The sequence below is a fragment of the Marmota marmota genome, unplaced genomic scaffold (assembly GCF_001458135.2).
Source record: "Marmota marmota marmota unplaced genomic scaffold, marMar, whole genome shotgun sequence".
NCBI classification, from domain to species: Eukaryota; Metazoa; Chordata; class Mammalia; order Rodentia; family Sciuridae; genus Marmota; species Marmota marmota.
The window spans coordinates 4,966,444-4,987,227 of record NW_026000051.1 but is presented as its reverse complement, the minus strand read 5'-3'; the positions used below and the strand labels follow the sequence as shown (position 1 = coordinate 4,987,227).

The 20,784-nt window shown below is 48.9% G+C and overlaps 1 protein-coding gene across 1 annotated transcript in view; it reads left to right on the top strand.

Annotated features, from left to right (window-relative positions):
- Nucleotides 1-5,339, top strand: part of Lmx1b (LIM homeobox transcription factor 1 beta) — a 71,329-nt gene extending 65,990 nt beyond the window's left edge. Inside the window, exons 5-7 of the mRNA XM_048812798.1 lie at nucleotides 24-90; nucleotides 942-1,106; nucleotides 1,377-5,339. Of these exons, the coding sequence (XP_048668755.1) occupies nucleotides 24-90; nucleotides 942-1,106; nucleotides 1,377-1,534 (390 nt within the window). The 3' untranslated portion in view covers nucleotides 1,535-5,339. The remainder of the gene's footprint in view (nucleotides 1-23; nucleotides 91-941; nucleotides 1,107-1,376) is intronic.
- Nucleotides 5,340-20,784: the final 15,445 nt, after the last annotated feature.

Here is a 20,784-nt window from a genome sequence, read left to right as displayed (position 1 = left end):
GCCTGACCCGCGCTCCCCTGCAGATGAAGAAGCTGGCGCGGCGGCACCAGCAGCAGCAGGAGCAGCAGAACTCCCAGCGGCTGGGCCAAGGTGAGCCCGACGACCCTCCCGGAGAAAGTCCCATGCCCCCCCCCGCTCCATATCACACCCTGTGTTCTTCCACATTGCTGCCCACAATCAGGCAACACCCCGACCTCCTTCCTGCCCTGGCTGCTTCTGATTGTCACCGGTCAGGGAATGGTTTCATGTCCTTTATGTCCCTCCAAAGAGCTGCCTTTCCCATAATGACCTCGACAGAGATTCTCAGGACCCCTCCTGACTCCTGTCCCCCCAGTTGCTGGGCAGTGCCTGTGTCTGCCCCCCCAGCCTTTCCCCACAGTCCCTCCCTGCCGAGACCATCCCTCACTCCTGATGTCCTCAGGGGACACTCAGCCCCCAAAGCGCGCCCACGATTGCCCACCCTCCAGCTGCCTCCCACGCTGGCCCCTGTCTCCCTCATGCCCACCCCACAGATGGGGACTTTTGGGCTCCCTGCCCCAGCCTGGCGTGCCCCTCCCCAGGGGCTCTCTGGGTCACTCTGGGCTGGGGCTCTCCCTCCAGACGCCTTCCTGGGCCTCTTGGCCTGGCTTCAGGCCCCATTCTGGTGCTCCCAGACGCAGGGCCAGGTGGGATTGCTATTATCTGATGAGGCTCCGCCACCCTGGCCACCTGAGGACCTTGAGCTGGGGTTGGGGGCGGGCAGAGCAGGTGGGAAAGGCCAGGTGGGGCCCGGATCCTGGAAGGGAACTGGAGCCATAGTAGATATGGTGCTGGGGAGTCCGATGTATGGGTTGTCTACGCTGGAGACGGGCCCTGGGCAGCCCCGAGGAGGTCATAAGGGACCCCTGGGGACATCTGCGGAAGCCGCCCGGCCAGCTGGTGAAGGTATGCACTGTCCCCAGAGGTCCTGTCAAGCCGCATGGAGGGCATGATGGCCTCCTACACGCCCCTGGCCCCGCCGCAGCAGCAGATCGTGGCCATGGAGCAGAGTCCCTACGGCAGCAGCGACCCCTTCCAGCAGGGCCTCACGCCACCCCAAATGCCAGGTGACCACATGAACCCCTATGGTAAGCCGCCCAACCCCCGCTGCCCTAGCACTGCCCCTACCCCGGCCTGGCCAGGCAGGCTTGGGGCCATGATGACCACCTGCTGCCCAGGGGCCCAGGCCACCCCAGCCACCTGCTCCCTACTGACGGCCAGCGCCCCAGTCTCTGGCTACACACTGGCCGGTAGGCCGTCCTGTCTTTCCTGGCCTCTGGCCACAGAGCCTGCAGGGATGATGGGGCCCCCAGGAGCCCCTGCCTGCACCTGGTCCTGATGCCCCTCCTGTCCCCCAGGGAACGACTCCATCTTCCATGACATCGACAGCGATACCTCCCTAACCAGCCTCAGCGACTGCTTCCTGGGCTCCTCAGACGTGGGCTCCCTGCAGGCCCGCGTGGGGAACCCCATCGACCGGCTCTACTCCATGCAGAGTTCCTACTTCGCCTCCTGAGAGCCAGCTGGGCCCCAGGGACGCTTGGGCACAGGGCCTGGGGTGAGAACGCTGGCCTCAGCAGCCTCCACACGGCCCTGGCCTGCCGCCCACACGGACTCTACCGACAGCCATACGGTGCCCTCCCCTCAGCCGGCCGGGCTTGGCGCAGGTGTCCGCTGGGCACAGCCGGACAGGCAGATGGGTACAGCCTGGGCAGGAGCTGTGTCCTGCCCACAGAGACCTTGTCACCCCCAGGGACCCAGAGCTCTCGGACAGCCACTCGCCTCCCAGCCCCACCTCGACTCCATCGCCTTCTCCCTCCCCATCTCTTTTTTGGGAAGCGTAAATTCTCTCTATTTTTTTAAATGTCCTCTCTGTGTCCAGCCAACCTCCATGCCCCCCACCCCATGTCAGCCCAGGACGATGATGTTGTGACACAGTCAGTGCCTGGTACCTGAGAGCCGTGAGCACCAGCGCCCGCACTGTGCCCATCTTTCCCTCCAGTGAGCACAAGGGCCACTTCTGAGGTCCCAGGTAGCCCAGGACCCCTCCTCAAGCCGGAGCCTGGAGGGAAGTGGGGAGGAGCCCAGCAGGTGTGACAGGCAGACCCAAAGGGACAGACACACATGCAAATGCATGCATACCTACAGGCACCCCCCACGCAAAATACATGTGTGCACATGCACACACACACACACACACACACACACACACCCTTAGAACTGCTGAAAGAGGCGGAGGGATGTTCTGTGGGTCTGCCTTGTCGGAAGGGGAAAGGGGGCCATGAGGGACAGGGACTTCTCTTCTTAAGAGCAATTGGAAAGGGAGGAAGAGGAGAAGTAGGGTTGGGTTTGAGATGTGTAGACCCAGGTGTACCCTCACCTGGCCCAGGTGAGTCAGCCCAAGACCCAGCCAACTCCAAGGTCAGAGTCGGAGTCCCTGGCACAGGGAGAGTCAGGCCGAACAGCAGAGCTTCCAGGTGGAAAGGGACTCCAAAGTCGCCTGCTGGGCATGCCGACTGGTACCTGGCTCCCTCCCAGCCTCCTCCGACCTCCTCACATGCCTCCAGTGACTAGCGCCCGCCAGTGGCCTTCCTGCTGGTCGGCTTCTGTGTCTCCCAGTCCCTAGTCCTCACTTCCCAGTGCCAGCCTTCTCCAGCTCTTCCTCTTAAAGCTGCGCCCTGGCTGGGCTGCAGCGCTCGTTCCCTCTGAAGGTGTGGGCAGCCATAAGTCCACTCTCCGCAGGCCCACCGTGAGCAGGCCCACGGCCTTCCCTACTTCAGGTCCCCTTCTGGCTAATGTGGCCTGAGTGGTTTGGGCCCCTTGACCTTGGAAACTCACACTGCCCCCTCTGTCACAAATCCCCCAGGCTTTGCACAAATGTGATGACTAAGCCACACCTGTTCTCTGTGAGCAGGTGGGATGGGAGGGGACATTCATTGTCTAGACACCTAGAGGACCCCAGCTTGTTTCTGGTTACATTTCCTCTTACTTGATTCAGCCAACCTGTGCGGTTTCTCTGCAACCCAACTCTGTGACCACTGACTTTCCCTCCCCCTGGACACTTCTGCCAGTTAGAGGAATGGCAGGAGGGCCATGGGAGCCTGTCCCCGTTCAGCACTGGCCCATAAACCAGTCCTCCTTGGGTGATGGAATCCGGGCACCCTGGCATCCATGCCCCTGCCCTGTTCCTTCAACTCCATCCTGTCAGAGGAGGAAGTAAGGGCAAGCTGATGGTCCTCAAAGAGCCCTCACTGGCCCCTAGTGACCTCTGTGTCCTTGTCCAGGTGCTCACAACCCTGCCTTTAAATCTAAAGTCTAGCCCAAGGCCACCACCCTAAGGTCTGCCAAGTCCCACCTTGGAGCAAATGAGGATGACGAGGGGTCTCCCCCCACCTTCAGGCCCCTCTCCCTGGCTCCCCCTGGAATCCTCCAAGTCTACCAACTTGCTGTGCTGTTTTGCTCCTCTGTCTACTGGGGAGACCTTGGTTCCTCCAGTCTCCTCACCCATCCTGTTTGTCATCAGAGCTGTCAGAGGGAAAGATGTGGCTCAGCATCACCATTCAGGGTGAGGCAGCCAGCCTGGCCCTCCTGTGCTTACAAAAAGGACCTTGCCAGGGACCTCAGCTGACATCCTCAGTCCTCTGCAGCCTCTGCCCACCTAGGTCTGGGCCAGCCATGCCCCCTTCCTGACATCCTCCCCTTTCTCTGGCACATACACAGGCTGACTTGTGCCCAGGACACCTGAGGCAGATTCAGGGGAAGACACCCCAGCCCCCAGGAGACCTGGCCCTTCTCCTCCACACCCTCTAGGTTGGAAGGATCACCAACAGTGGGTCATGTAGCCCACCCCTCGTGTCGCAGCTAGAAACCTGAACCAAGAGAGGCCTACCCCAGGCCTCGCAGCAAGTGTCAGAGCCGGAGGTGGAAACAGGAGCACTGTGCCAGCCCCCTTCCCCCGGCATGTGACTGGCCTCCAGGTCAGGGTCCTGCCTTGTTCTTAGTGAACTTGCTGGCCCAAAGAGCCACCTCTTCCCACCCTGAATCCAGCCCTGGCCTCTACTGCCTTCATGGAGGGCTTCTCTCATAGGAGATGCCCAGATGTTAGGGACCCATTTTTTTAGGCAAGGAACCTGAGACTCGGCGCCCTGGGGCTTGGGGCAAGCTGAGATGAGCAGGTTCACCCACACCATGGAGGAAGTGCAGCCCCCAATGGGGAGGGGTAAGGAGTGACCAGGACCTCCCCAGCCCTGCCTGGTGTGGGCCCATGAGCACTATCCGGGCTAGGACAGGAAGCCCGAGGGAAGAACTTTCTGGTTCCTGGGGGATGAGGCAGAAAGTGAGGGGTAGACAGGGGTGTCTTGGAGAAGGGCCAGGTTCCATTTCTCTGCTGGGAGTGGAGCTCAGGGGAAGGAACCTGCACCAGGTAGCACGAGTCAGTGCAGAGGAGACACAGGAAGCCTGCTCCACCTCGCCAGGGCCCTGTCGCCTGCTCAGGGCGACCTCCCCGCTGCTGTGCTGTCCCAGGAGATCCATGGAGGCCGCTGAGATGGGGACATTGTGGTTACAAGGGGCCAGCGGAACCTGGAGGAGAAGGCTGGGGGGCCAAGGGCCTGGAGGGGTTCCTGGGGGGTGAACGAGGAGAGTCCGGGCACCGCGTCCGCATGAGCAAGTCCAGCCAGGGTCAGGTCCCCAGCATGGGGGCAGCCTCTTTTCCTTTAGGGGTTCTGCAGCCCCTGGCAGTGAGGCTGCCCTGCCCACTCATCTGGATGTCTGTCCCCTCACCACTCACGCAGGAGCCTAGGGGATTGGCAAAAGCCCACCTGGCCCCAGCCTTGAGCTCTGGGCACCAGCTGGGGTGCGGAGACTCTGCAGCCTGGGGCTGGCTCTGCCCTGGGGAGGGTTCTACGCTCACGCACACACACTCACGCCCAGTGCTCACGGGGCTCCCAGGCACACGCGGCCTGGGATCGGGGGAGTGGGAAGGTGTGGCACTCTGTGTGGCACCAGAAGGTGCCATTGCCAATGAGCCTCTTGGCCAGGGCCCCTGTCCCAAACCGAGGTGACGGGGGCTCAGCAGAGCAGGCGTGGGAGCAGGCCACAGGCATCCCTCCGTTTTCCGTGTACAGACTCACTGCCCCCTGCCATCCCCACACACATTTTATTTAATAACTTGTCATTGTTAAATTATTTATTAGCGTTTACCACACCACCACCCCCGCCTTCCACTCACCTTCTGCCTCCTCCCACAAAAGCAGGAAATGGAAACAACAAGAAAAGATGAGACATCGGTATATTTGTAAATAAACCAACCTGTACACACCTGTGCTGCCTCTCCTTGGGGGCTGGGGGTCTTCCTGCCTGTGACATTAGCCAGGGACAGCAGGTCAAGGAAGAGGGAGGGAGGGCTTGGGATCCCCAGTCTTCCCAACCTCATCCCATAATCCTCATCTCCTCTGTCCTGTCCTAGCCCATCGCTGAGTCATCTCGGTGGTCTTAAGAGGGGCGCACTCGTCCCACCCGGCTCTGTCCCACCCCCTGACAGACATCATTCAATCATTCCATCTCCCAACCGGTTTTTGAGAAGGGTCCCTTAAGCTGAGAACCCAGGATGGGTGGTGCCTGCTCCAGGACAGAGACTGCTGAAGCCAGCCTTGTCCCAGGGCGGAGCATCATGAAAAGCTTCCTGGGAGAAGCTCCATCTTGAGCCGAGACCTGCAGTTGCCTGGCACAGCGGGCACAGGGGTGGCAAGGGTGTCTGTGAGTGAGGAGGGCAAGCGTCAGGACTCTCTGACTTGCAGGGACAGCTAAGTTGGAGCAGTGATGGACCTGGAGGCAGGGCCAGACCAACTGGGGTCTTGTGGCTGAGTCGGGCCAGGAGGGGATGAGATGAGGCTGACTGGCGGAGGTAACGTCCTGGTCACTGGTCACTGAGATGGGGTGCAAGAGGAGAGGCTGATGTCCCCCAGGTGTTGGAGAAGATGTTCGTATGTCTGCACATGGGTAGCTCATTGTGCGTCTACGCCAGTGGGTCTCATGTCCACAGACCTGATATCCTACATCCTCTCATTCACCCTCCTTCTGACCGCTCCTTGGCAGACTTCCCCTTTCCCGTGGTGGGGACCACCTGAAACCACCTTCAGGGTCTCTCCCTCTGCCAGTGAGTGCCAGCGCCCCCTAGAGGCAGCGTCACCCTCGGCCTCTTCCGGGCTCCCTGTTCACAGTGGGTGATTCAGGCAGCCACTTGGCTCCAGGGACTTCAACTTACTTCTTCACTGGAGCCCCTGGCAACCCTGAGAGGCAGGACCCCACTCAGTAGGGAAAACCAAGAGTCAAAGGAGCAAGTGACCAGCTCAATATGATAAAACCAACGGGAGTAGAAGAACCAGGATTGGAAGCAAAGTTTGGCTGCAAATCCTTGGTCTTGGGCTACCACCTCAAGCTGTCCCCAAGACAGCCCTGTGAGCTGATCCCCCAAGGTCAGGTCCAGGGACCTGGGGACAAGGAAACTCTCCTACCTCCAGAGTGCCTCACTGAGGCTCAGAGAAACTAAGTGGCCCAGCTCAGACTTCACAGCAGAGGCTGGACTAAACCAAGCGCTGGTGTCCACGCCCCAGGCCTGGGTTCATGGGAGGGCCCTCCACACTCCACCCCTCACTAGCAGTGGGCTGCCAACTCTCTTGCCTAAAGCAACCATTTAAAATCCTGTCACTAAAATATGCTCGGGGTAGGGGCTGTGCTAATCCATTTCTCCTGGCACCTGCCTATCTTCTCCCCGGCCCCCAGCCCAGAAGTTGAAGGCAGGAGATGGGGGAGGAAATACAGGCTGAGTCCCTGGGCACAAGAGAGGACACAGGAGGAGGCCTGTCCCCAGAGTCCCTCTTTTTAGGGCCAGATTTTGCTTCTAAATGTCCCCAGGCTCTCTGTCAGGCAGATTTTTTTTTTTTTTTTTAAACTGGGAATTGAACCCATGGGCACTTTACCACTGAGCCACATCTCCAGTCCTTTTTATTTTTTTGAGACAGGGTCTCACTAAGTTGCTTAGGGCCTCACTAAGATGCCAAGGCTGGCCTTAACCTTGTGATCCTTCTGTCTCAGCCACCATGTCCCCCAGACAGATCTTAACCCCAGACACTCACAGACTGGGATTCTGTTCCTGGCTTTGACCTCAGGAAAGGTTAAAGTCTCATGACAAGTCTCAGGCAAGGGAATAGGGGAGGCAGCCCCTGGATTGCTCACCTCCTTTGCTCTTTACCCCATGACCCACATCCACCTGGGCAGAGCAGGGAGCTTTGAGGAAGATGTAAAGGGCTCAAAGCAGGGTGGGCTCATCAGTCATGCTTGGGAAATCAGGGAACCCCTCCTGGAGGAGGGAGCATCGGGCTCAGCCTTCTAAGATAGGTCAAGGTGGAGCAAGCAGAGACGGGAAGGTCATCCAGGAAGAAGGAATAGCTGGAATAAAGGCTCAGAGGTGGGAGCTGCAAGAATGGAGAAGGGGGTCACACCCAGGATGAATTTAGAATCTGAAGATCAGGCATGGCAGGAGGTGAGATCCCTGGTGCTGCCTGTGCCCCAGGCAGGACACACCAGGGTCAATCAGGCAGGAAGGGATGCCTGGCACATCCTGTTCTGCAGTTCAGCTGGGAATCAAGTCAGCACACTAAGAAATACTGAATAATACAAGAGCCTAGGTATTGTCTAAAGTACATATTTATGGCCTGAACAGGAATAATCAAACAAAAACTTCGGTACCCACTCTCTAGATAAAGAAAATGTGCATTTCAATTCTTGAGACCTTTGGTGTGCCCCATCAGGGTCCCAAGAGTTGCTATTTCTTCATTTGGAAAACTCTGATCAGCAACTGTGATGCACAAAAAAACTCTCAGCACAGAATCTGGCAGGCAGCTCCTGGCGCATCTCCCTTCTGTAGCATAACATCCAGGTGGCTTTTCATGGGCCGCACTCCACTTTCATTTCTCACCTCCTTTTCGAACCTTGGGGCGTTTTGTTACAAAATCCCCAAGACAGATCAGGGCTTGGTTTGAATTTTGAATTTCGGCACTAAACCTGCAGTCACCTACATGACCACGAGGTGGCGATCGGGAGTCGGGCAGGTGAGAGCCCAGGCGGCGGCGCTCGCTTGGAGATGCTGAAGGTGGGGGCGTGGCGGAGGCTTCTAAAGAAGGCCAGAGGGAAGGAGAGAGCCACTGCTGGCCACCATGTGCATGCTGACACCATGTGCATGCTGACACAGATGAGACCGTGCATCCCCCACCGCAGCCCCGGCAGTAGATATGAGTCTTCGAATTTTGCAGGACAGGAGAGTGGGCTCAGAGATGTTAAGTAACCTCCCAGAGCAGATCACAGCTGGGAGCCTCTGACCCAGGGTCAGTGTTTCATTCTGACCATTTCAGTCGCTGCGATTCACCACTGTAGAGCAGCGGATCTGGCAATGGTGAGCCCTCCCACACCCGTTTAGGCCTGGAAGCTTCCTGTGACCCCAGCGCTCCCCTTCTTGGAAGCCGACAGCAGATAGGTGGACAGGGGCTCCATAGGGGCCATGTCAGGAAAGGCATCACATCCTGGGAGGTTGGGAGCTTGTCCTTGTGTGTCAGCAGGCTTGAGTCTGTGGTCAAAATTCCTGCCCTGTGGTGTTCTGAGAAGGGCAAAGCTTGGATCACAGTGATATAGATGCTCACAGCCATATTCCTGCCCATGAAGGGGAGCCCTAGGGACTGTGGCCAATCCACAGGCAGAATGTAAGAGAAAGAGGGGCAGAGGCGGTCTGGAAGATCTCTGTTTATGGAGGCACTAAGGGGGTAATAAGTAAATGGCCACTAAAGCCCTTTATTGCTCAAGCTAGTTTGAGTCTCTCACTTGTCACCAGAGTCATGACAAAAACCCACACCGTTTTCAGTTATTAAGTAAATAAATGTGATAATATTTCCAAATTTCTGACATAAAAGTAAGTGCTAAAAAAAAAAAAGTAACCAAGATGATTCTCAACAGAGCACACTAATGGCCTAGGTATCTTCTCCTTCTGTATTAGTCCTGTTTGCTGTTACTATAACAAAATACCTGAGGCCAGATACTTTAAAGAAAGAAGTTAATCCAACTCATCGTTTTGGAGACTGTAAGTACAAAAACAGCATGGTAACGGTTCTGGCAAGGGTCTCATGGAAGATGGCATCCTAGCAGTTCCCGAGAGCAGGTTAACAGTGTGAACAAGCAAGAGAGAGATCACATGACGAGACAGGAAGCCAGAGCTCAGGGAGGGTCAATCTGACTCATAAAAACCCTCTTGTGAGAACTAACCAGGGTCATTCCAGGATTATATCAGTGCCTTCCAAGGACAGTGCCCTCCATGACCTAAATCATTCCCATTAGGCCCCTCCTCTTAAAGGTGCCATCACCTTCCAACAGTGTCACCTTAAGGACCAAACATAAACCCTTGGGGGACATGCTCAAACCATATCCAAAGATTAGCAAACCCCCACCATTTTCAACAACACCCCACTTTTTAGGGGTTGTGGAGATTTTACCTGTCACCCAAATTTTGAGTTGGTACGGACGAGTCAGCATGGTTTGGGGCATTTTCTCTGTGGATTGTGCCCAAGCAGACAGTCGTCAGGGGTTTCCCAAGAACAAATGAAAACGATGATCGATGATGTAAAATACATTGTCAATACAGTGCACAACGCATATCATCACTGCAAAAATCCCTGCCATCTCAGCTCTGGTGGCCATGAACACCTGCCAGGCGGGGTCCCTCTGGTCCCACACACACGGAGGAGAAACCCCTCTGCCTACCCACAGCTGGAACTGGGTGGCCGGGCCACAGGACAGATAGGCAAGAGGGTTTTCACATGCAACAGAGTTTAATTGAAAAGGGGAATCACTGGTGCTCAATTACTCACGAGCAAATAATCTGGTTCTGCCCATCCCAAAAGTAGCAAAAACCTGGGATCATGGCTCTGCAAAAACTTAGCAAGTCTCAAGTGTATCAGAAGGCATCTCACCGCATCCATATTTTTGCTTATTTAAAATTCCAGCACCTAGTAATAATAATAGCGACGACCACACACTAATAGTTGCTCTGTGTTGAGTACTTACTTGGGCTGGTGATTTCAGGCATGATCTCATTTAATTTTCACTCAAGGCAGTAGTAGCATTGTCCCCATCACATAGATGAAGACACTGACATTCTGACGGGTGAAGGAGCTTGTTCAAGGCCACAGAACTAGTGAGTGGCAGTTCCCGAGAGCAGGTTAACAGTGTGAACAAGCAACTCTGCCTAGAAGGAAAGCCGGGAAAAGCCCCAGATTTTCTTCAACTCTGCCCTTCTGAGAGGCGGAGCAGGCTTCAACACCCAGGCTCCAAGCCAAGGAGCGCCTTGGAGGGGCCTTAGGGACAGGGGAGGAACCAGCGTGAGCACTGAGCACAGGGCTGAGAGGTGTGGCCCGGCCTCAGCTGCTCCCTGGGCACAGGCCAGTGATTTGGTTCGGACATGACAAGAGAAGCCAGGAGAAGGAGGTGGATGGCCAGAGAGACGCCCTCCTTGTCCTGGCCCAGCCCAGCCTCCCATGGGCACCATCCATACCCCCTTGCTGTGCTGTTCAGAGGGGAGAGGCAGAACTCAGAGAGGTGGGGACTTGCTGGGGTCACACTGCCAGCAGCCCAAGATGGAGAGACGCTTTATATGGTTGGAAGGAAAGGGAGCACTGTCACAGATGAAAGCCCCCTTCTCCCAGGAAAGGGCATGGGGTATATCCAATCCTAGAAAGTTGGGGGACATCAGGCAGGTGGGAGAGGAGGCAGGATGCAGTGGGGCTGACCCATGAGAAGCAGGATCAGCCACAGGCAGAACTGGGGCTGGGGGTGGGACAGGGCCAGACTGGGACCCCTGGGAGCCTGGCCACATTCCATGGCCCTTTCCATATCACTGAAGAAGGAGGGAGCTCCTCACAATCGGGGTGCTGCTCAGGCAGGGGCTTGGCCAGCACCACCCCCTCCAGCAGGGCTGTCTGTGCTGAGCCGGAAAAACAGCAAGACAAAATGTTTTTTTTTAAATATTTTTTTTTAGTTGTAGATGGACAATACCTTTATTTTATTTATCTATTTTTATGTGGATTGACCCAGTGCCTCACACATGCTAGGCAGGCACTCTACCACTGAGCCACTACCCCAGCCCAACAAGACAAAATATCGAGAGTTGCTTTTCCTGGGTGTTTGCTTTACAGAGCTGGCTGCTGTGTCGTTTGGTACAACAAGGTTTTTTATTGCTTTCTCCTGCTCAGGGAATGCATAGTTCTTTATTAAATGACGTCCCTTTTCTGCTGTTTGGCCTTGAATTCCACTTTGACCATAATTTGGGTGCTCCCACATCTTTTTTTTTATTTCACTTTAATCAACTAATCTTCATCTTTGTCCAGATTTTTATTTCACAATCTTCTTTGTCCTCTTTAGCTGTTTCTTTTTTGTTGTTGTTGTTTTAAGGTGTATATAAATGGAGTTCATTTATAATTTTTATCATATTTGGTACATACTTGAAATGCACAACTGGTGTGAATTATGAAGCATAATAAAATAAACATCTAGGAACTCACCAACCTTACACACTAGAATATTGCCAAAACCATTGAGCCTTCTTGTGGAATCCACCCCTCACATCTCCTTGCCCTGTCCCCTAAGATAATCACTATCCTTTTTTGTTGTTGTTGATGTTGTTTGTGGTACTAGAGATTAAATCCAGGGATGCTCTACCACTGAGTGCACCCCCAGTATTTTTTGTTTGTTTTGTAATTCAAGACAGGATCTCACTAAGTTGCTGAGGTTGCCCTCAAATTTGTGATCCTCTTGCCTCAGCCTCCCAAGTTGCTGGGATTACAAGGCATGTGCTGCTGCACCTGGTGATAATCAATATCTTTATCATCATCTTGATTTTTAAAAATGAACTCCTGATTCCCTAAAACTCTATACTCTTCAGTTTTGCTTGTTTTTGAGTTTTATACAAGTGAGGTCATACTATGTGCAGTCTTCTGCCAGTTCTTTTTCTTTTTCTTTTTTTTTTTTAACTCAAGATTACTTCCAACGTACACCCACATTGTTGCATTAGTCATTATTCACTAGGCTGTATAATATTCCACTTATTTACGCATTTTGCCAATGCAGCTCTCTGGTTCTTTCTGGCTCTCCACTAGAGTGGACTGCCTACCGTGCACACGTGCCAGAATATTTCCAACACCTAACCTGATTCAGTGGCCAGGGTGTACACAGGGTCAACGCGGTACATACAGAAACCAGTGTTTTCCAAAGTGATTTTCCTAATCTATGTTCCACTAGCACTTAGTAAGCATTCTCATCTTCACCCATCCTTGATGACCCTTCTCAATTTTGATCTTCCTGAAGTCATCCTCATCTGCTGCTCCCTCACAGACTTTGAACAGCTTTTCATTTGCATATTCTCTGTTTTTTTTTTTTCTGTGAAAAACCTATTTATGTCTTTTATTCAATTTTCCTTGAGTTATCTCTTTTTCTCATTTACTACTAGGAGGTTTTGGGGTTTTTTATTATTCTGAATACAAACCCTTTGCACTTTATATATGTTACAAATAGTTCCAGCTGCAGTGTGGGTCCCCTCCCCCCTCTTTTTGCGGCCTCTGGAGGAATACAAGTTTTCTATTTTAATGGAGCTTAAGTTAGCAGTACTTTTTTTTTAAGTTGTCAATGGACCTTCATTTTATTTATTTATATGTGGTGCTGAGAACCAAACCTAGTGCCTTACACATGCTAGACATGTGCTTTGCCACTGAGCCCCAGCCCAGCCCCTAGCATTATTTTTTATGGCTGGTGCTTTTAATTTTTGTCTTATTTACAGAAATCTTCCCTGAGTCAGTAAGACAGTCTGTTATATTTTCTTCTTAAATTCTAAATTTTTGACTTTCACTTTACATGTTTANAACCACTTCAGTTATGTTTAGCAGTTAAGAGACAATTCAGGATTTTTATTTTTTCTTGAGTCAGATTTTCCCCCTTTTGCATTTTTTATTCATTTTTATTTTTTCTTTTGAGTCAGCTTTAAAGAGTTATATGTTTCAAGGAATGTGTCCATTTTGCCTGTTTTTAAATATGTTAATGCAAATCTATAGAGGATATTCTCTTTTTTATCTTTATACTCTTCTATAGCAATCTTATTTTCCCATTCCTTTTTTCTTTAAATATTTTTTTAGTTGTAGATGGACCCAATACCCTATTTATTTATTTGTTTGTTTGTTTATTTTAACATGGTGCTGAGGATCGAACCTAGGCAAGGGCTCTACCACCAAACCACAACCCCAGCCTCTTTCCCATTCTTAATGTCAATCATTTATGCCTTGTATCTGTTGAGTCTTTAAAAGTTTAGCCACATATTAATCTATTTTATCTTATCCTCATTACTGTATATTGAACTCAGGGGTGCTCTACCACTGAGCTACATCCTCAGCCCTTTTTATTAATCTCTAAAATTGTGAGACTTTTATATGCCACCTAACTTTGTGATTTTTTTATTTTTCATTGATCTTTCATTCATCTTTATCATGGTTCTTGTTTCTTCTTTTAAAATTTTTTTGAAATTGAAGGTTTTCCCTTTTCATCCCTTTTCTGTTCCTCGACAGAATCATCAGTGGCACACTCCTTTGCTGTTCTTCTAACAATTACTCTGGAAACCTCACCTTGGCAATTTTAAGGAGTCTAAAATTCCTAAAGAGCACAAAGACCTTCAGCCACATTAACTACAATCACCCTTCCGACTTGTATAATTGACATCCAGTATTTGAATTCTTCCCTTTTGTAAGCATTATTATTATTATAGTACAAACATTACTATTACTATTGATATAATTTTACTTTTTTTTTTTTAACCTACACACCAACTCCTTTCATCACCATTTCTTCTTACATACCAGCATTATCTAGGGGGCATTTTCCTTTACTTTTACAGTGATAAATTCCCTCAGATTGGATCCCTGCAAAGATGACTTTATTTTATTTTCATTCTTAAATGATAGCTGTACTGAGTATACAAATCTAGGTTGATAATTATCTTGTCTCATTATTTGATATTGATCATTATTGTATATAATTTAGTCATTTAAAATAATTAAATTATTTATTTAAATATTAATTTAAATTATTTATTTTAATAACTTAAAATGATATTTTCCCATTTCTTAGGGATTTCTATTGTGGCTGTTGGTAAGTCTGCAGTCACTCTCAATGGCTACAAAAGAATTTGTTTCTTTTCTTTGTTGCTGTTAAGTGCTCTTGATTTTTGGTCTTCTGTAAATCTATTACAATGTATCTATGTGTGAATTCAAGTCTCTTCTAAGCTGTGAAAAGTTCTCAGCCAAACTCTCTTCAAATATCAGCTCCCCCTTGCTGTCTCTGTTCTTTATGGGTCTGGGTACATAATTAACTTTCTCAAGGCCTCTGCTTTCTTAATCTCCACCCATGTGTTACATCTCCTTTCCTTGTTTTGTACCTTGGGTACCTTCTGCAGATCTGTTTTCTAATTCATGAATGTCTCTTAAGTTGCATACATTCTGTTATTTAATCCATCTGATAAGATTCTTATGCTGTCAATTATAATGTTCATTTGCATGAGTTCTTCTTGGTTTATTTTCAAATCTTCCTGGTCATTTTTGAATGTTCTTATTCTAAATTCATTCACTTATGAGTATGATTCCAACTTGCATTTCTTCAAACCTTTTTTACATGATTATAATTATCTATTATAACATTATATATTATCATTAACAATCTTTATTGACATATAATATGTCAAATGCTAAACACTCATGTATAAATATATTTTTAAAAATACTTTTTCAGTTTTCCACTTTTATTTTTTTCCTGCTCTGCTGGGGATGGAGCCTCACATATGCTAAGCAAACACTCTACTACTGAGCTACACCCCTAACCCTGCTATTTGTTCTTGATTTTTTTCTAAGCACAGGACTGAAGTTGTCCTGGTGTGAGTAATAAGGTTATGTGGTTCTCAAAGTGAGCTGTAGAGTGTCCCCTCTTTCCTATTCCCTGGATGGGTTGGAATAAATTTTAATATCTGTTCTCTGAAAGTTTGAACTAATCTGGGCTTGGTGTTTTTTTATGAGGAAATATTTAAATAACCACTTCAGTTATGTTTAGCAGTTAAGAGACAATTCAGGATTTTTATTTTTTCTTGAGTCAGATTTTCCCCCTTTTGCATTTTTTATTCATTTTTATTTTTTCTTTTGAGTCAGCTTTAAAGAGTTATATGTTTCAAGGAATGTGTCCATTTTGCCTGTTTTTAAATATGTTAATGCAAATCTATAGAGGATATTCTCTTTTTTATCTTTATACTCTTCTATAGCAATCTTATTTTCCCATTCCTTTTTTCTTTAAATATTTTTTTAGTTGTAGATGGACCCAATACCCTATTTATTTATTTGTTTGTTTGTTTATTTTAACATGGTGCTGAGGATCGAACCTAGGCAAGGGCTCTACCACCAAACCACAACCCCAGCCTCTTTCCCATTCTTAATGTCAATCATTTATGCCTTGTATCTGTTGAGTCTTTAAAAGTTTAGCCACATATTAATCTATTTTATCTTATCCTCATTACTGTATATTGAACTCAGGGGTGCTCTACCACTGAGCTACATCCTCAGCCCTTTTTATTAATCTCTAAAATTGTGAGACTTTTATATGCCACCTAACTTTGTGATTTTTTTATTTTTCATTGATCTTTCATTCATCTTTATCATGGTTCTTGTTTCTTCTTTTAAAATTTTTTTGAAATTGAAGGTTTTCCCTTTTCATCCCTTTTCTGTTCCTCGACAGAATCATCAGTGGCACACTCCTTTGCTGTTCTTCTAACAATTACTCTGGAAACCTCACCTTGGCAATTTTAAGGAGTCTAAAATTCCTAAAGAGCACAAAGACCTTCAGCCACATTAACTACAATCACCCTTCCGACTTGTATAATTGACATCCAGTATTTGAATTCTTCCCTTTTGTAAGCATTATTATTATTATAGTACAAACATTACTATTACTATTGATATAATTTTACTTTTTTTTTTTTAACCTACACACCAACTCCTTTCATCACCATTTCTTCTTACATACCAGCATTATCTAGGGGGCATTTTCCTTTACTTTTACAGTGATAAATTCCCTCAGATTGGATCCCTGCAAAGATGACTTTATTTTATTTTCATTCTTAAATGATAGCTGTACTGAGTATACAAATCTAGGTTGATAATTATCTTGTCTCATTATTTGATATTGATCATTATTGTATATAATTTAGTCATTTAAAATAATTAAATTATTTATTTAAATATTAATTTAAATTATTTATTTTAATAACTTAAAATGATATTTTCCCATTTCTTAGGGATTTCTATTGTGGCTGTTGGTAAGTCTGCAGTCACTCTCAATGGCTACAAAAGAATTTGTTTCTTTTCTTTGTTGCTGTTAAGTGCTCTTGATTTTTGGTCTTCTGTAAATCTATTACAATGTATCTATGTGTGAATTCAAGTCTCTTCTAAGCTGTGAAAAGTTCTCAGCCAAACTCTCTTCAAATATCAGCTCCCCCTTGCTGTCTCTGTTCTTTATGGGTCTGGGTACATAATTAACTTTCTCAAGGCCTCTGCTTTCTTAATCTCCACCCATGTGTTACATCTCCTTTCCTTGTTTTGTACCTTGGGTACCTTCTGCAGATCTGTTTTCTAATTCATGAATGTCTCTTAAGTTGCATACATTCTGTTATTTAATCCATCTGATAAGATTCTTATGCTGTCAATTATAATGTTCATTTGCATGAGTTCTTCTTGGTTTATTTTCAAATCTTCCTGGTCATTTTTGAATGTTCTTATTCTACATTCATTCACTTATGAGTATGATTCCAACTTGCATTTCTTCAAACCTTTTCTACATGATTATTTTTATATTTTGTATTTGGAAATTCCAGTTGCTGAAGTATTGTTTTTTGCTTACTCTCATTCATCTTGATTTGTTTCCCTGTAGTTTGGTGATCACTGATTGGGAGCTCATATTTTGTTAAAGTTAATCCACGAGAATCCTGGAAACCTAAATTGGAAGTACATTACTGAGTGCATTTGCTTTTGCTCCTGCCAGGATTCAGGGTCTGCTATTAGCTGGGACTACTTTAACCATCTTCAAGAGACTCTGGCTCAATGCGAGAGACTCCAGTTCAATACTCTTTTCTTGCCTCTGGCTTAGACTCACCATGCCTGTCGCAGTGTTTCTTGCAACATTTAGCCCGACTTTCCTGTTTACTGTTAGTCACCACTCCATGCTTAAGCTATCTTGCCATGTTTTTTTTTTGGCAGAAGGCATTTAGTCCTTGGAGTTTTTCCTTACTTTCTAGCAAGCCCAGCAACATGTGAAGAATAATGGTTTGTTTTGCTTTGCTTTTATAATTCATGCAGCATCTAGTTGTCTTTTAAAAAAAAAAAAACATTCAGTTGTAGATGGACACAAGACCTTTGCTTATTTATTTATTTATTTTTTAAAGAGAGAGAATTTTAATATTTATTTTTTAGTTTTCGGCGGACACAACATCTTTATTTGTATGTTGTGCTGAGGATCAAACCTGGGCCGCACGCATGCCAGGCGAGCGCACTACCGCTTGAGCCACATCCCCAGCCCTGCTTATTTATTTTTATGTGGTGCTGAGGATTGAACCGAGTGCCTCACATGTACTAAGCAAGCGCTTCACCACTGAGCTACAACCCCAGCTCCATTTAGTTGATTTTAATGAGATCACTTTCCCTAATCTTGCCAAAAGTGGGAAATCCCATAGTGCTTTTATTATCCCCACTCCATAGATGAGTAAACTGAGGCTGGGGAATTAAATGTCTTGCTTGAGACTACACAGCCAACCAGTGGCAGAGTCAGGACTAGAACCCTTGCTCTCTGACTTCAGAGCCCAAGTATTTAACCAGAGGTTTGCTGCCCACAAAGGAGAAGTGTGTTTGGAGGTGTTATGGTTTGGATATGAGCTGTCTCCTGAAAAGTTTAAGGATAATGCAGGAATGTTCAGAGGTGAAATGATTTGTCTATGAGAGCTGTAACCTAGTCAGTGGATTATCTGTCTGATGGATTAATAATCTGAATGGGTTACTGGGTGGCAGCTATAGGCAGGTGGCACATGACTGGAGGAAGAAGTCATGAGGGGCCTTGCTTTGGGAATTACATGCTGTCCCTGGCTGCCGGGAACTGAGCAGTTTCCCTCTGTCATTCCTTCAGCCATGATGTTCTTCCTCAACTCGGGTCCACAGCAAGGAGTCGGCTGACCCTGGACTGAACCTCTGAAACCCTGAACCCAGAACAAACTTTCCAAGTTGTTCTTGTCAGGTATCTTGGTGGCAGTAACAAAAAAGCTGACAAACACAGGAGGGTTGCACTCTTAGCCAGTGCTCCAGGACACAAGCTCCTGCTGGGGAAGGAAGGAGGTGACACAGTCCGACCCAGAGCAGTGCAGCACTAGCTGCCTGCCGGTTCAGCACCAGCTCAGCAGACTGACTGCAGCTCACAGCCCACTCCTCCCATCCTGGGAAGGAGCCAGCAGGCGCTTCTTGCACTCTGGTTTCCATGACAACCAGGCACCCTGGGCCAGGAGATGCAAAAGCCACAAGCAGTGAGTGGAACATTCCTGAATTCTGATCCTCATTACAGGTGGGTCTTCTGCAGCCTTAGGGACAGTGCAAGGGGGGCTCAGAGGAAAGAGAATGTCTGTGCAAGAATAACATTCAAGCTGGCCACAATGCCACCATTGCCCCTTTCTCCTCATCCACACCACAGTTATGATGGCTGCAGAGTCCCAGGTCCAGGCAAGTCCAGTACTAGGCTGGGTGGGCCTGATGCTGGGTCCTACACAAAACTAGGTTTCTCTGTTTCATTCAACAACAGTTCCTTCACATCTCCTCCAGCCAGGTCCCAAGGACCCTGTGCATAATGAGTAGATAAGGCCCCCACCCTCAGGAACCTATCTCTCTGGTGCTGGTCTATCACTAAGCCACATCCCTAACCCTATTATTATTATTATTATTATTATTATTATTACTTTAACCTTGAGACAGGGTCTCCCTAAGTTGCCCAGGCTAGCCTTGAACTTGTGATCCTCCTGCCTCAGCCTCCAGAGTAGATGGGATGACAGGCCCCCACTCTCCGTGAGCAAGATTATCTTTAACAGCCAATTTCACCAAGGGACAAAGAGGGTACAGAGGCCATGAGAGCACAGTTGAGTGAATGCCCCCAACAAGACTTGCAGCAGAGGGATATTTGAGCTGGGCCTGGAAGGGCAATGAGGACTTGGCCTAGATAAGGAAGGGAAGAGCTTTCCAGGCAGGGGAACCACAGTGTGGTAGGCTCAGAGGCATGAAAGCTCATTCCTTGTAGAAAAATGAGGTGAGGAAAGCAGGAAAGGTGGCCAAAGAAGGAAGGCTCCTCAGAGATCAAAGGGCCTTTGAACAAGCAGCTGTGAACTTAGGCTTTATCCTGCAAGTGGTGGGCTCTGGTGACTGCATGAAGGTACAACAGGGCCCTGTGGTCCTCAGCAAGGAGCCTGTTTTAATAATACAGAGGAGAGACCATAGGAACCAGAAGACAATGACTGTGGTTGCAGGGAAAAGAGAGAAGGGGACAGATTTAAGGGGTGTTCAGAAGGGCAGATGGACAGGACTTGGGGAGAAACTGCCTATGAGAAGCATGTGAGCATGGACCAGGGCGGGAACCAAGGAGCAGGGCAGGGAGACGGCAGTCAGAACAGCCCTCACCAGGTCAAGTGGAGGTGACTAGTTTTCCTCATAAGACATCAGTGGTCGAGCTCCCCCAAGTGTGATATCCAGGACATTTCTCTTCCTGGTCAATAGAGAAAAAGAATGCTCCAGAGCCTTCTTCAGCCCTGAGGCTTCTAGCAGGCTGCAAGGCTGTAGGCTTGGCCTCTGCCACACAACTGAACTGCACCAGCCGCAGAGTCCCACAGCTTCTGCAGGGAGCATCCGAGGTGCCTGGTGTCTCCCACTGCTGAGTCGCTGAGTCACTGCCCCTTGTCCCCCAGGCCAGTGGAGCCACACTTCTGTCCTTGTTCAGGTTTCATGCACGTCACAAAGTCATGTGTGTGGCTCTGGGGTTCTGCAGATTGGGGCTGCATTAATGGGAAGGGAATTGTAGTGGAATTGAGTTGGTGACTAGAAATCTAAGAACGGTGGCTCTGGAGTCGGCATGTGTTCAAATCCTGACTCTACCCTGACTGGCCAGTCAGCCTTGGGCTGTATGAGAGGTACTCAAGCGGGTACTTGATATTCCCAGCCCTCTGCTCACACCGCCTCCCCCCACACCCCTCCCTCGAGCCCTCGGTTCACACACCCTTCTCCCTCAGCCCTCTCCTTCCCCCCTCCAGGCCACACTCCTTTCCTGCCCACATCCAAGCCTTCCCTTCTTCTCCAGCCCCCAACCTGGTCTCCAGGCAGGTGCCAGTTTGAGCACTGGCAACCAGAGACGATGCCTGGCCGGCTTAGTACACTTGACCCTGACTCTGGGGAAGCCTGGGAAGTGTCACCTGGGGCTCCGAGGCCGGTCTCATTTCTGTCCCTCTTACTCCCTCTTCCACAATCCCTCTCCCACCCCACTCCCCAAACTCCCTGGTGGGGGCAGGAGGAGGGAGGTGTGGCCGGGGGAGGGGGATAAGGGGCGGGGCCTGGCCGAGCCGCGGCGAGG